At 53.1% G+C, this 14,296-nt stretch overlaps 1 protein-coding gene across 1 annotated transcript in view; it reads left to right on the top strand.

Annotated features, from left to right (window-relative positions):
* CACNA1D (calcium voltage-gated channel subunit alpha1 D) overlaps positions 1 to 14,296 on the top strand; it is a 146,018-nt gene that overhangs the window by 99,011 nt on the left and 32,711 nt on the right. The window contains exons 26-29 of the mRNA XM_036266141.1: positions 1,377 to 1,460; positions 9,171 to 9,299; positions 12,048 to 12,113; positions 13,651 to 13,742. Coding sequence (XP_036122034.1) covers positions 1,377 to 1,460; positions 9,171 to 9,299; positions 12,048 to 12,113; positions 13,651 to 13,742 — 371 coding nt within the window. The remainder of the gene's footprint in view (positions 1 to 1,376; positions 1,461 to 9,170; positions 9,300 to 12,047; positions 12,114 to 13,650; positions 13,743 to 14,296) is intronic.

The raw sequence follows: 14,296 nt of genomic DNA, 5'->3' as shown, positions 1-14,296 counted from the left end.
GAGCTGCCCGGCCCCAGCTTGGACCTTGGCTTTCCTGGGGCCGGGGCCGGGAGACAGCAGGCCCTCATGTCGTGCGCTGAGCCCAAAGAGGCAAGAAATGTATGGTACATGTACATGGATCTGTAAGTCATGCTCGTGGGGATGTCGTGCCCTCAGAATTGTTGCAAGATTTGAGGGCCTGGAAAAAAAGCGAGCACTGGACAGAGTAACTGACAGGAAGAGACATTGCAGTGGGTCAGGCAAAACGGGGTTCAAGGCTCTGAGCTAGATATTGGGGTTAGGGGGGAGGTGACAGAATCCAGCATAGTCTTCCTCCTCAGAGTGGTGGACTTGCCAAGACCTCAGATTCAGTGGTCACGATGTGAGACAGATGCAGAGTCACTGAGATGGGGTAGAAGTCGGGGGATCTGAAAAGGTCTCCTCAGGGAGGAAGCATTTGATCTGACCTTGAAGGAGGAAGTGGATGTGGGCAGTAGAGTGGGGTGGGGAGGCATCAGGAGGTGGGGAAGAGCCTGGTGGTAGTTTTGATGACGGGAAAGGAGTCCTCTGAGCCTGGAGGGTCAGGAGGGAGGGAGAGAGCAAGCGCTGGGTGCGAGGAGGAGCCGCTGGTGACTTGGGGCTTCCCTTGATGACAGTGGGAGCCCTTGAGCACCTCCATCATCCATTTTCCTTTAAGACCTGCCATGGCTCCCTACGTGGGACCCCATCCCCATGACCTAGACTGAGCTGCTCTGCCCCGACCCTGTGCCTTGCACCCTGTGCACCGCGGCTTGTCCCCTGTCAGCCACGTCTGTTTCCGTTAGACCCAGAGTGCTGAGCGGACGGGGCCTGTCTCAGGCCCACCCTAGTGATTCTGGTCGGACTGGCGAGCAGTGGGGAGGGCTACTGGTTTGTTTGAAAGGCACAGAAATGAGGGCATGGGGAACGCCTGCTCGCAGTGCTCTTTAAGTGGAGAAGAGAAGGAAGCGGGGTGACTGGGGTCCCTGTGGAAGGAGTCAGAGGGGCTTGCTTTCCACCTGCATGAGAGAGTTTGGGCTTGTCACCTTGGGTGTCAGGGCAGAGTTGCCAGAAGCCTCCCTCTGTGCCGCAGATATTCTGCTCAGTTTGGTGCTGCTCAGGGCCATGGATCTGCATTGTGTGCGTGTGTGTGTGCGTGTGTGACTGTGCGTGCGTGGGCAACCCCTCTCACACATGCAGGTGCACACCCTCCTGTGTCCCTTTCCATCAGTGGGTGGCATTGTTGCCTTCCTCCAGCTCCCCCCCCCCCTCCCTGGTTGCCATGGGTGCAGCGGGGCCTCGGAAGTGTCCCCATAGGGTCCGTGTGGCGTTTCATTCATACATGCTCATCAATGTCTGCCCCTGCCTGCTCTGTCCAGGGGTATTTTAGTGACGCCTGGAATACGTTTGACTCCCTCATCGTAATCGGCAGCATTATAGACGTGGCCCTCAGCGAAGCCGACGTGAGTATGCGCCCGCCGCGGCCACCCGCCTCTTGTCCTCTGTCTGTGCACATTCCGCTCCCTGCCCGCACTGGCGTCACCTGGACAAGTCACAGATCCCAGTTTCACTCCATCTAAAACCAGGACTTTCCTAATAAGAGGTGCGGAAAAGTGGCCTTTCAAGGCAGAGCCTTATTCTGGGCCTTCTCAGACACAGACCGCCCTTGGGGGGGGCCGTTCTGCAGCGCCCAGGTCACTGGTAGGCAGGGTAAGGCAGGCGTGTCTCTCTGTGTGTCTTTCTGCGTCAACAGTGACGTTCGAGGTGATGTATCTATAACACGTTTGTTCTAGGGCGTTGTGCAAGTGGCCGGGTGGCACCTCGAATGTTCCCCTTTTATAACACTGTCCTTTTCTTCTTTTTCCTGTCGTGCCTCCTGTGGCTTCTGAATGCTTGCCCTCACAGCACTATTTCACTGATGCATGGAACACTTTTGATGCCTTAATTGTTGTTGGTAGCGTCGTTGATATTGCTATAACTGAAGTGAATGTAAGTAGCAAACTTTGTGTCCTACCATGTCATTTTTTTTTTTTTTTTTGGTTAAGTCTAATGGAGAGGAGACCAGAAACCCCCCGCCCCAGGGGTCTCTGTATGTTTTAGAAATTCCAGGCACACATTGCTTTTGGAAGACTGAGACCACTTTGTGGTCTCCCCACCCTCACCCCACTCCCTTCTCCTGGAGGAGGGTGGGGAAGTAATCGCAGCGTTACTGTTTTGGAGCTAAAACATTATTTTAATCGAATACCTTGTTAAAATGTTGAGGGTTGGGAGTCAGTTACGTGAGTGTGTGAACTTTAGCGCTCACTAGCTCTGTGGCCTTGGCATGTCACCCGACTAGGGTGTGCCTCAGTTTTTCCAGCTGTAAAATGGAGTTCGTGATGTGTGCCCTGGTGTCCACAGTGGTCTGTGAGGGTGCGGGAGGGAAACCCCACGGCTGTGCCCTGAGCATGTGGCCGCTGCTGCTGGTGTCCTCACCTGTCCCCTGTGTCTGCTGAGTCCGCTGGTGACACTGGGGAGTGACCCCATCCTAGCTCCCAAAGTGGTGATGCAGACTGGAAGCTGCCCAGGACCAGGGGAAGAGGGCTGAGTGTGAGTGCACGTCAGGGAGGGCGGAGTCAGGGAGGGCGGAGTCAGGACTCCTTGGTTGTGCTCAGTGAACTCTTTTGATGAGGGAACAAACAGCATGGTAGGTGGAATGCCCCCCTCCCCAACTTCTAGAAGCATCCTGAGAACCCCCCTTCAAAACTAAGGGGCTTGAGAAGGAGGAGCACCACCTCCTGCCAGCTCCCCTAGGGTCTGACCAATGCCTAGCCCGATGGGCCTGAGGCAGGTGGAATGGCCCTGCCCACGGGGTCTGTCCCAGTTCACCAGCAAGTCTTAGTGTGTGTCCAGTGTGTGTGCCTGGTAGTGTCAAGTCCTTCGCGGGGACGGCGGAGCATGGGCCGCGACCGCTGCGCAGTGCTGGCTTACTGCTCCACACTTGGCTGGGAAGGGGCCGCCACGCTCTGCCTGGCTGACAGCTGCAGGATTGTGGGGTCCACCCTGGTGCCCAGACAGCCTGGGTCAGCTGAGGACGATGAAATCCCTTTATGCCACCAGTTTGGGGCCAGGCTGATTCTGGAATGTGCAGTCCACAGCCTGGCCATTCTAGTCCTAGTTCAGAATGTGGTGCATCTGGGCCTCATTCTTTCTTGGATCAGCTGGGGTGAATGAAATCTCTTCTCCCTGTTGTGATAAAATGACATGAATATTTTTTGAAATACTTGCTAAAAAGCCCAGAGTGTTAGGTAGACGCAAGGGCATTACTGTAAGATTTTCCATGTAATAATAGGTGAAATGAACCTAAGACATGAGCATGTCCATGAAGGTGTGACTTGGCCTCGTAACACCCAAGTTCATGCCAGGACAGGTTACAAAAAGGGGATTTTACATCCCCTAACCTCCATAAGCCCAAACTTCTGAAAATTTCACTTCACGTGAAATATCCCATAAGTCAGCTATAAAATTGCCATTCATCACGTATAAATTATTCTTGGTTTTAAAATAATCTGATGCTAATGGGAGAATAGCGGGACCCTAACTGGGCTGCCGTGGGCTGTCTCCTGAGTTTATGAGCAGACATCTGCCTGCTTAATCATCTCATAGTGAAAAGTGCTTCTAACTTACATCAAAGTATCCTGACAGGAAGATTCCGAAACACTCATGTAAGTCAGAGGTGGCCTGTAATGGAAATGAAAATGCAACGAGCACCCTTTCAGCAGGTCTCCCCGGAGCACTCAGTGCGTAAAGCTTTGTGCAGGTATTGGCTGTAAATGCTGGGTTTCTGGGTACCAGGATGTGGCCAAGGGTGATCACTCAGGGCACGAGCCAGCGCTCCAACGTGGGCCCACCTGCTGGCCGGCGGGGTGTGGCACTGGCTCAGCAACTGCACGTGCAGGCTTCCCGCTGCCTCGCCCTGTGCTGGGCACAGGAGCCCACTGTGTCTCTCGCCTCTGGCCCGGCCTCGCTCCTCCGTGTCTCTGTTGTCCTCCGTCACCTCTCAGGAGTCAGGAAAGCCACAGGTCTACAGAAGTGCACACTAACTTTTCTAGTTAGCATTTGACACTAGGGCATCAGTACAAAGCAGACTGCCGTTGGGTCCTTTCCTGGCATTCACTCCGACTTTCAGGGTCACGCCGGTCATCGTTCCCACACTGACCTGTCAGTCCAGACGTAGCTTGAGGCCAAACCTTCCTGAGCCAGTGGCAGTCCCAGTCCTCTGCTCCGGGCCAGTCCATACCACCGTGGGGGGTCTCAGCATTTCTGTGCAAGGCCTCGGTGCAGAATGAGTGCTCCAGGCCACTTCTCATTTACTCAGTCTTTCAACAAGTGTTGATTGGACATACAGAATTCTCAGGCCCTGGGTGAAGCTTTGGGGAGGTACAGAAATCAAAGAGACCAGGTGTCCTCAGCCTCTGACGGTGCAGCTATCTGAGCAGGGCTGTTGACTCCTACACCCCTGCATCCACACATGCTGAGTTCCCTGGGGTAGCAGCCCCTATTGTGTCCCTCAGGAACTTTGTCCCCAAGCTCCTGGGTCAGCTGAGCATGAACACCCTGGGTCCAGTGTTGGCTGTTTTTAGCTGCCATAAGTCATCATTATTTGCAATATTAACTTGCTGTGCTCTCTCCCCCAACCTTTGTTGATCTTTGTTTTCTATTGCCTAATTTATTTTCATGTTGGTTTTATTTTTAGAAAATTGTAGCGGCAAGTATATATAAGCATATATACGGTGAAGTCATTAAAGCAAGAGCACTTTAAAGACTGTATACTTGTTTTTGGCTTCCCCACCTTTGGTTTTCACTGAGTTTCACAGGACGTGCTATTGGTCATGGTCATCTAAATTGTTTCCCATCCACGTTTCATGGTCTCCGGCCCGGGGCCCGAGCCGAGGCCCGCTTGGTCAGTCATGCTTGGCTCTGTAACTTGCCAGCATAATCTTCAGGAATGAAAGATCTGGCCTGGAAATGAGAACTTGAGCTTGCATTTGTTTTCTTTACAAAAACATTTTGGATGGCCCTCTCCGTGTCCTGCTTGCATGCCCACCAGCCTCTCCGTGCTGCTCGACCCCCACCCCGGCCCCGCCTGCTCTGGTCATGATTTGATAGCTCTCATGGACTGGTCTTCATCACGTTTGCTCATCACATCACCAAGCTGCTAAAATGTCAGATGATGACTGGCAGGCTCAGTTTTGCTCCCTCTTGGATGCCCGCTTGCTCTTTGGTGAAATGACCCAGCAACCTGTTCTTCCTCACCCAGCAGTGGCCGCTCTTGCCATTTTCATTATTGCTGGGTGGCAAAAGACTTGCTCGGAGGCCATGTCTGCCTTTGTATTACTTACCAAAGAGCACTCAGAAGTCAGGAGGGAACTCACCACCAGGGACCCAAGAATTGTCCTGACCTGCTGGATACCCAGTTTGGACCAAGTGGCCAAGAGCTGCAGCCAGCTGCTTATTCTGAACCCCGGTCATGTTGTTCGGTCCTCCATTCCACATGCTCCCCCTTTCCCAGGGACCAGGTTGCTGGTTTCTGGACACAGACGCAGAAAGCCCTCCCTCCCAGAGGTGCTGCATGCCGGGTCAGAGGGAGCCCCTCCCCCGGGAGACTGTGTTCTCAGGATGCCTCGGGCTCATTGGTTTGGGGATGTTGGTTTGCTCCCTGTCTGAATTGAAAAACTGCATCCTTTCCGCTTTTCCAGAAAAAGCTGGAAATGGATTCAGAACGTGCAGACTGATCCCTTTGATAGCACCTGGGAAACTCAGGGCTTGTTTGGCTTCTGCAGTTGCAGGGGTCTGACCCTGAGCCTGCCTCTCAAGAGCCTGCCTGAGAGCCCTGTGGGAAGGGGCTAGAGGGGACATCAGGAGAGCCCCAGGGATCTCAGGAGCTTTGCTGACCTGGGCATACAGTTTGGCCTCCTGAGGCTGAGGACCATGTTACTGTTGGGGTCCCAGTTGAAGATGGTGGCATCTCAGGGTTGCAAGGATGAAGCCATCTAGTCCTAGCCCTGAGATGACCCTGGAATTCCTTCTGTTGGAAACTTCCACAAGTGTCTACCGGCTGTCTTTGGAAAGCTGCCTGGGGACTGAGTCCTTTCCCGTCTCACATCCTCTGGGGCGTCCTGTGGTTGATCCCAGGAGTCCAGCAGAGTGTCCTCCTCCATTCCTGGTAAGGGAGATGGGGAGGGAGACTACTCTCTTTGCATCCAAGTACTGAACCCTCATCAACCTCGAAGAATCCACTGTTGGCTGTAAGAGCCCACGTGGGCTTTTCCAGGGGTCCCGCTCTGCACTGCCAGTTCAGACTTGGCAGCACGCTAGACTCACCTGGGAGCTTTTAAAGCGCCCAAAGCTTAGACACCCCCTCCCCAGTCAATTAAATAAGAGCCTTTGGGGTAGGACCTAGCCATCAGATTTTGTCGGAGGTCCCTTGGCAGTTCTAACGGGCCACCCAGGGTGAGAGCTGGCCTGCCCTGTGCATCAGGCTGGCATTTGTAGCTTGAGCAAAGCCATCCTCAGGGTCCATGCAATTCTTAAGATATTTTGGCAACTTGCACTGTCCCTCGTGCTGCCAGCGACCCCTCCTCTGAGCGGTCTCCTGCCCAGGGTGGCGTGTGGGGCAGGGCGGGTGCCGCTGGCCGCCCCCGGCGCATGCAGCTTGACGTGTGTGTGTTCGTTCCTTCCTTCTGCGCATGCGGTGCGGCCTGTCCCTCCACAAGTGCAGTCCCTTCTCCTCTTTGATTTTCTCCAACAAAAGAATATCCATGTTTCAAGTCCATAGCCCAGGATTTGTCATACTTCAGAGACATCAGCTGAAAGAGGGACATGCACCTTCAAAAGTCAGTTTGGTGCTAACTTGCTCGTGTCACGAGGAGGGGTGTGGTGCAAGGTGTCACACATGGAGCAGGACAGACAGCGACAAGCAGAGGGGCTGGGCCCGCGCATGTGGCCAGGAAGTGTCTTCCCCAACCACAGCCCCCTCCTTCTCTCCCAGGTCCAACTCACAGGTTATGTATGGACATTTCTAATGTACGCTGCAGAGGGCTTATGCACACTCTGGACCTGAACATAGGCAGGCAGAGGTGTACACATGCACACGCACACGCACACGCACACAACGTCCCACTCCAGCTGCATGGTGACGGAAGCCTTCCTGCACACGGGGAGATGGTGTGGGAGACAGGGAGAACCCTGGAAACCTACTTCCTTCATTTGTTAAAGTCTTAAGTTAAATTCTACCATCTGTCCCTTTCAGATGTCATTTGTTTTGCAGTGAGATGAGAGACTAGGAAAAGAAAAATAGTGACCTGGGCTTGGACTGACCCAGTGCAGGGTTCACATTCTGAGCACCCCAGGCACCCCCTTTCACCGTTTCAGAACCTGTTAGTCCTGGGCTCGTAATCACATTGCTGAATTTCAGTTGTGATGTGATGTGCCCACGTTCCTTATTTCCTATGAGTTTTGTAGAATTTTACTTTTGGTCTTAAGAGGCAGCTGTTGACAAGAGTGAGGCTTTAGAATGGAGCCATGAATTTTCCCTGCATCCCTAGGAAGAGGCCCGTCAGAGTAGTGCAGGTCCATCGGCGTGCACACATCCCTTAGCTGCACAGAGGCCGTGTGCAAAGGCTACCTGCAGCCCCCGCGTGCACACAGCAGGAGAGCCGCGTTGCTTTGTGGGTCACCTGGTAGACCAGCTGCTTCAGCAGAGGTGACCCTACCAAAGGCAAGAGAAAGGTCATTGTTTCGTGATTCTTGTCCAGCCCTCACTGTTTAACTGAAAGATGCCTCCCAATATTTGTTAGTTTGCTCACAACCTTTTTGTATTTTCTGAAGCACTTACTGAGTATCTAATTAGTGCCAGATCCCATGCTGGGCACTGAGTAGAGGTGAGGCAGGGTCCTTGCTTTCTGTGGGCTCCCAGCCTGAGGCAGGAGGCTGTGCACACTGGGGGGTGAGTGCTGTGGTCCTGCACCCTGGGGCCCAAGTGACAGGAGCCCCGCCAGACTCTGGTGAGGCAGAACTGCTGAAGCTGAGGGCCAGCGGGTCCCGAGCTGCTTCTCTCCAAGAGTCACACAGCTGAGCTTTGTCTCCCTTGACAGCAGTCTGAGCTGCCAGTTTGGGAAAACAGAGCCTCGTGCCCTGACGGACTCAGTCTGTGCAGCGCCCCAGCAGAGAGGGCGCCATGGGTCACACACTGACCAGGCATGTGGCCCCAGGAACAGAGTATGATCCAGGGGGTCTGTGGGCCACAGGCAGCCACCGCTCTTTGCCCGTTCGGTGGAGCCATTCTGCTCTTCGGAGTCTGCCGAGCAGCGAGCTGCTGAGACCCACCGCCTGATGCACAAAGCCCAGTCCCCGGAAGAAGCAGAGAGAGGCCCATTCCGCACTCCGCCTGCAGGGACAGCTCAGGTCTCGCAGCATGATCTTCCTTGGGGGTCTGTCCACCTCGGAACCCCACATCCTAGGATGTGATTTAGAAAGTAGTGTATCTGAGCCTGTGTCCATGGCTGCCCACCCTCACGTCCAGTTCCAAGCAGTGTCCCTGGCATTGTCTCAGGGAGGGAGCAGGTGTGTCCTCTTAAGACATTAACCACACTTTTTTAAAAGGGGGGAGGGAGGACCTCCTGAGCCACTGCTTCCTTCTCAATTCATTAATATATGTTCAATCTTTGATTTCTTAAAGCCAACTGAAAGTGAAAATGTCCCTGTCCCAACCGCTACACCTGGGGTAAGATCAGTGACTAGTCCCCAGGGGCTGGGCCTTTTCCTCGAGTTGATTTGACCATGTCGAGTTTTCCACTAGTGTTTCTGTATCTCCATGATTGTTCCTCCAGAACGGTGTCTGCAGTGGTTTGCATCCATCATCAGTGTCCAGTACTCTTGACCAGCCCAGCGTTCACTCTTAATACACTAGACCACGTGGACATGCATGTGCTGTGTGGACGCAGATTTCCAAGCCCTGTGTTGTTAGCATGTAACTTTTCCTTTCATATCATGCTTTTTAAGGTGAAAAGGCCCTAGAAACACATCTTCAATTCTTACCTCTGTCACCTGTGTTTGCATCTGTTGCTGTTTTTCTGAAAGTGTTGCATGTTCTACTTTCCATTGGGTTTGACCTCTCCATGATAACCCTTCAGAACTCTGAAGAGAGCAATAGAATCTCCATCACCTTTTTCCGTCTTTTCCGAGTGATGCGATTGGTGAAGCTTCTCAGCAGGGGGGAAGGCATCCGGACATTGCTGTGGACGTTTATTAAGTCCTTTCAGGTAAGAACCATGTCACAATGTTCTCCCTGTCTTTGAAGACCCTGCGTGAGTCCATGATCAATCCAGACTCTCTCCTGCAGGACCACTGTGACCACCAAGGTCACATGAACACCTAAGTCAATAATGTGGAATGCCAGAAAGACCTGGCCTTGCATCACTTGGGTAGAGGGAGTAGGATTACCCCCTTAAAGGAAACAGAAACGAAGGCGGAGCGAGCTGGGGCCGAGAGCGCTGCAGCATTTCCAAGTCTGGCCGAGCTGTGGGGCCGTAACCCTCCGTCCGCTCGTCCCCAGGGAGAGTGGTACCTGGTGCCATCTGAGAGCGTGCTGGGTCCCAGGAGACCCTCAGAAGCCCGACCGCCTCTCGCTAGGATGGCTGCTCCTCAACAGTCCTACCTGTCAGCTAGTCTAGTTACGAATTGGGGACCATTCCCCCGGGCCAGCACATCGTCCCCCGTGCCTGGGTTAGCCAGTGCCTGGAAGGATGACGGAGTTGAGGACATTTAGGCATGAGCCAGGTCTCATCTGTCATTTGGGACTCTTCAGGCTGGTGCAGCCTGGTTCTAGTCTAGTCCTTGAACTTGGCTTCTCCTGTGCCTTCCAGTGCCCCACCCAGATACTCGAGTCTTGTGGACTGAATCCATGGGGGGAGCGTGCAGATGCTTCTTGGAAAGGTACCCCCATGCAGGGAGTTCGTGGATATGCACGAGCATTGGAAAACAAATAATGCCTCTTTATTTCTTTATTATTTGACGGTTTCAAAAGTCATAAACGTTCCCATAAACAAGTGAAGCCATCCAAAGCCATATAAAGAGAAAGTTCAAGCAGCCCCGCCCAGAGGTGAGCAGAGTTAACATCCCAGGAAGTGCTCCCCGCCGTGGGCAGGTTCTAAGCTGAAGAGAAGGGGTGACGTCTGGGGAAGAGGTGAGAGCCAGAAACTCAGAGAAGGAAAGTCACAAGTCCTGATGGGAAATGGAGGAGGAACAGGGAAGAGGCGGGCGGAGCGGGCCAGGGGCAGGCAGGCCTTGATGCGGGATGAAGTCCCAGGCGGAATTAACCGAAAGTACCACAGTCTGTGAATGAGCTGCTGTGAAAATACAGTGAATTCACGTAATAATGTAATTGTCACTCACTTTTCAAGAAATTGCTGAACTTTTTATGATTTATTTATTTTATATGGTTTTTTTTTGTTTTGTTTTATCCTCGCCCAAGGATATTTTTCTATTTATCTTCAGTTAGAGTGGGATGGAGGGAGAGAGGGAGGGAGAGACAGACAGAGAAACATCGATTCGAGAGAGAGACATTGACTGGTTGCCTCCTGCACGACCCAACCAAGGCCTGGGACCAACTGCAACCAAGGTGTGTGCCCTTGTCGGGAATCAGACCCGTGACTCATTGATCTGTGGGATGATGCTCTAACCACTTAGCCACACCTGCCAGGGCTATTTTATATGTTTTTATTGGTTTTTTTTTAGAGGGACAGAGAGAGAAACATGGATGTGAGAGAGAAACATCAACCGGCTGCCTCCTGCACGCCCCGCATTTGGGATCAAGCCTGCAACCTGGGCATGTGCCCCAACTGGAATCAAACCAGGACCCCTCAGTCCATGGGATGTCGCTCAATCCACTGAGCCACACTGGCTGGGCAAAATTGCTTAATTTTAAAAATAAATTCATGTCATGAAGTAGTGGTTCATAAAAACTGAGAACGGTACTAACAAAATTCTTAAATATTTCATAAACCAGGAAGAAAATGCAAATAGATATAGTAAGAAAAGCCTGAAACTAACCCTGTGGGACCAACGGGTCCAGCGTCAGGACGGTGCTACTGCACTGGGCCGACGGCTGTCACGGCCCGGAGCTGGCCCACGTCAGAACCCGTTTTAGCCTCGGGCTTTCTTCTGACGACCTTTAGTGGATGGGAGAGGAAGCGGGTGCTTTAAGCCTGTGTGCCTGGCACTGGCTTTCGTGATCTGGGTACTCCCTGGAGGGGTGCGGTGAACATGGACCCCTGTCCCTTGAGATGGGGTAAGGAAGCAGTTGAACACTGGGTCAAAGGCCCGGCCCGACCTGACATGTGCTTGTGTCTGGTGTTCGTAAGGAGAGCTCCGGCTGGGCGACCACCCGGCTAGCTCCTTTTCTTCCCTGGCCCAACCCCCAAATCTGTGATTCTTTCAGAAAGTGCATTTTAAGAAGAGTCTCTTGCTTTCTACAGTGACAGCAGAAAGTGGTTCTTTCCCTCTGATCCAGTAATCCCACTCCTAAGACTTCACTTTAGGAATAAATACTTCAGCAGATGGCCAGGTGATTTTGCATAAAGATGTTCCTTGAGGAGGTGAACTGCAATGACCCCCTGCCCCCCGCCATCCCACAAAGGAACTCAGAAGCCATCCCAGTGTCCGTGTTCTGGGATGGTTTTGATCCGTTGTGGGTATTTTCAGGAACGATTCCAATGACGAATTGAAACATTATTATGAGAGTGATGTGTCTGTGTCACCACTGTGTAAGGTTAGGGTAGCCAGTGACGGTGGGAAGCCATCCTGCCCGAAGCTCGGTAACACTAGGTGTGCACGTGGCTAGAGTACTCTGGACAGCAGTTTAAAGAGCTCTTCCTCTCTGCTGATGTTCTTTCGATACAACACGGAGGAGAAGAGCAGGTGGCCCTGTGTGGGTCTTCCGTCTGTGCGTCTGTGCGCGAGCAGCCGCGGGGCGAGAGGCCCGCGCCGAGCCCCGTGTCCCTCTCTTCCAGGCGCTCCCGTATGTCGCCCTCCTCATAGCCATGCTGTTCTTCATCTACGCGGTGATCGGCATGCAGGTACGCTCCGGCTCCCTTGGGGCCCCGTTTGCTGGCCAGCCCCAAATCTGTGGCGAGGTGTACCTTCACCAGGTGCAATGGAAAGACCAGGTCATGATTTTGCAGCCAACGCCGCAGCTGCTTAAGAGGAATGGAGATGAGAAAGGTGTGGCCCCAAAGGCGAGAGCCTGTGTCGGAGAGAGCCAGGCTCAGAGAGCCAGGAGGGGCTGGAATAAACCACAGAAAGCTGGGGTTGGTGGTGCTCCTCGCCCCCCGAGTCTTGGGAGAGTCGAGTGATTGAGAAAACCCATAGTTGGTTTTAGCCACAGGAAATGCCATACTGAAAGAAGCCACAATTGTCCTATATAAGCACCCACGTTACTAAGAAGAGGTTTAGTCATATAAAAGTCTGTTTATATTCGGAAAAATTGTTTTATTGTAACCAAGTGAGAGTCTCACTTGAAACATAGTACTTCCTGATGCTATGGCAAACCTGACCTGGGATCATTGCCTTGCCTCAGTAGTACCCCCGAGAAGAAGCATGACACCAGGTTTCTGTGACCCTGGCTAGGGGGCTGCAGGATATTCGCCAGCTCCCCCTGGGTGGGGAACAGGACAGGGGCTTCATTAACAGCAGCTCTGACAGGAAGCAGCAGCTGCAGAGGGCGGAGCCTCCAGGAGGAGAGGGAGGTGGAGAGCCTGGACCTCCCTGGGTGGTCCCTCTGCCGTGTTCTCTGAAGGCTCACATAGATGCCCTCTTTCAGATAAGGGAGGGACATGAGTGTAAAGAGATGGGCGATTCCCAAGGCAGAGAAGGGGTCATGCTTATTCTATTCTGAAGGCATAGAAGGATTCGTAGGTCGCCAGGAATCCCACCAGGAGTTATGAACCGAGAATCAACCCGCTTGAGCCCCTGTCATTCAGCAGCATGTGGTGCTGTATGCCCCGAAAGGTCCTTGATGACAGGACCTTTCACACTGACCCAGAAAACTGCAAACTGTGTCGCATGTACCGCCAGCTCACGCAGAGGCTCAGCCTGGCGTCCAGTTAGTCTCACATGTCACTCTGCTCCGATAAGTCCCATGAGCACTTCCTAACTTCCTCTTACGTGGAGGTAGCGCCCACCCTGCTCTCCGCGCCCACTGGCCCCGCACCTGTCTGCAGCCTGACCGTTGCCTGTGCACACTCGCGCTCTCACGTTCCGGTGCACCTCTGTGGCCTCATTGCTGGCCTTGCTCTCACGGCCGGCAGCCTCCCTGTCCCAGGCCCCCGGCCTTGGCTCGTGAGCCTCTGCTGCCCCGTCCAGCTGGACTGTCCCAGCTCTGGTCGAAGGTAGGAGCTCCTCGAGGGGAGATGTGCCTGCCGCCCCTGTGGCTGTGGCCCGTGGTTAGCACAGGTCCCGCTCATCCTTGTGAGTCAGTGAAGTACCAGGCACTGTGGGGAAGCCCTGCGGGTGTGGAGTGAACTCGAGTCAGTTCTAAATTCACTGTGGAGGGTTTCTTTCTTCTTTTTTTAATGACAAAACTCTATTCTTTTTTCCCCTAATTTCTCCACCTAGATGTTTGGGAAAGTTGCCATGAGAGATAACAACCAGATCAACCGGAACAACAATTTCCAGACCTTTCCTCAGGCAGTGTTGCTGCTCTTCAGGTGATGGACCCTGCCGGATGTGTGTCTGTAGCCTTGGGCTCCAGAGCGATGGGGACACGCGGTGTCAGCACGGCCATTCCCAGCGGATCCTGGCAGCTTTCTGTATTTGTTTTGTATTCTTGAACAGACATGAGCATCTCCCTCAGACAGGGATTTTGCTGGCCTGTTGAAGCTGCTGTCGTTCCGATTGTGGCTGGCTTGAGGTTCAGTTTTTGGGGAGTTAGTGGGTCTGCTAAAGCTACCAGGAAACTCGCAGGAGAGACGCTTAGGCGTGGGAGCACGCCCTGAAACACCAGAAACACGGAAGCGTTGCAGGAACACAGGGCCTTTGCACTGCTGATGGGGGCATCCTAAAATGTGGAATATAAAATGTAATGGGACCCTTTTTAACCCCAGTTAACTAACTTTGTCACCAAGGATGTCTCAAAGTGAGAGAACTTTCTAGAAATTATACAAGTAATTGGTAACGATCCTAGGGCCTGGAGAAGTCATGTGCAAGTGAGGTAGTTTCCAGTTCTTGGCTTTCAACGAAATCGAACGGGGTCCAATCAAGT

This window comes from Molossus molossus, unplaced genomic scaffold, assembly GCF_014108415.1.
Source record: "Molossus molossus isolate mMolMol1 unplaced genomic scaffold, mMolMol1.p scaffold_m16_p_18, whole genome shotgun sequence".
NCBI lineage: Eukaryota > Metazoa > Chordata > Mammalia > Chiroptera > Molossidae > Molossus > Molossus molossus.
The sequence above is the reverse complement of the archived record's forward strand: the minus strand, read 5'-3'. Positions and strand labels throughout refer to the sequence as shown.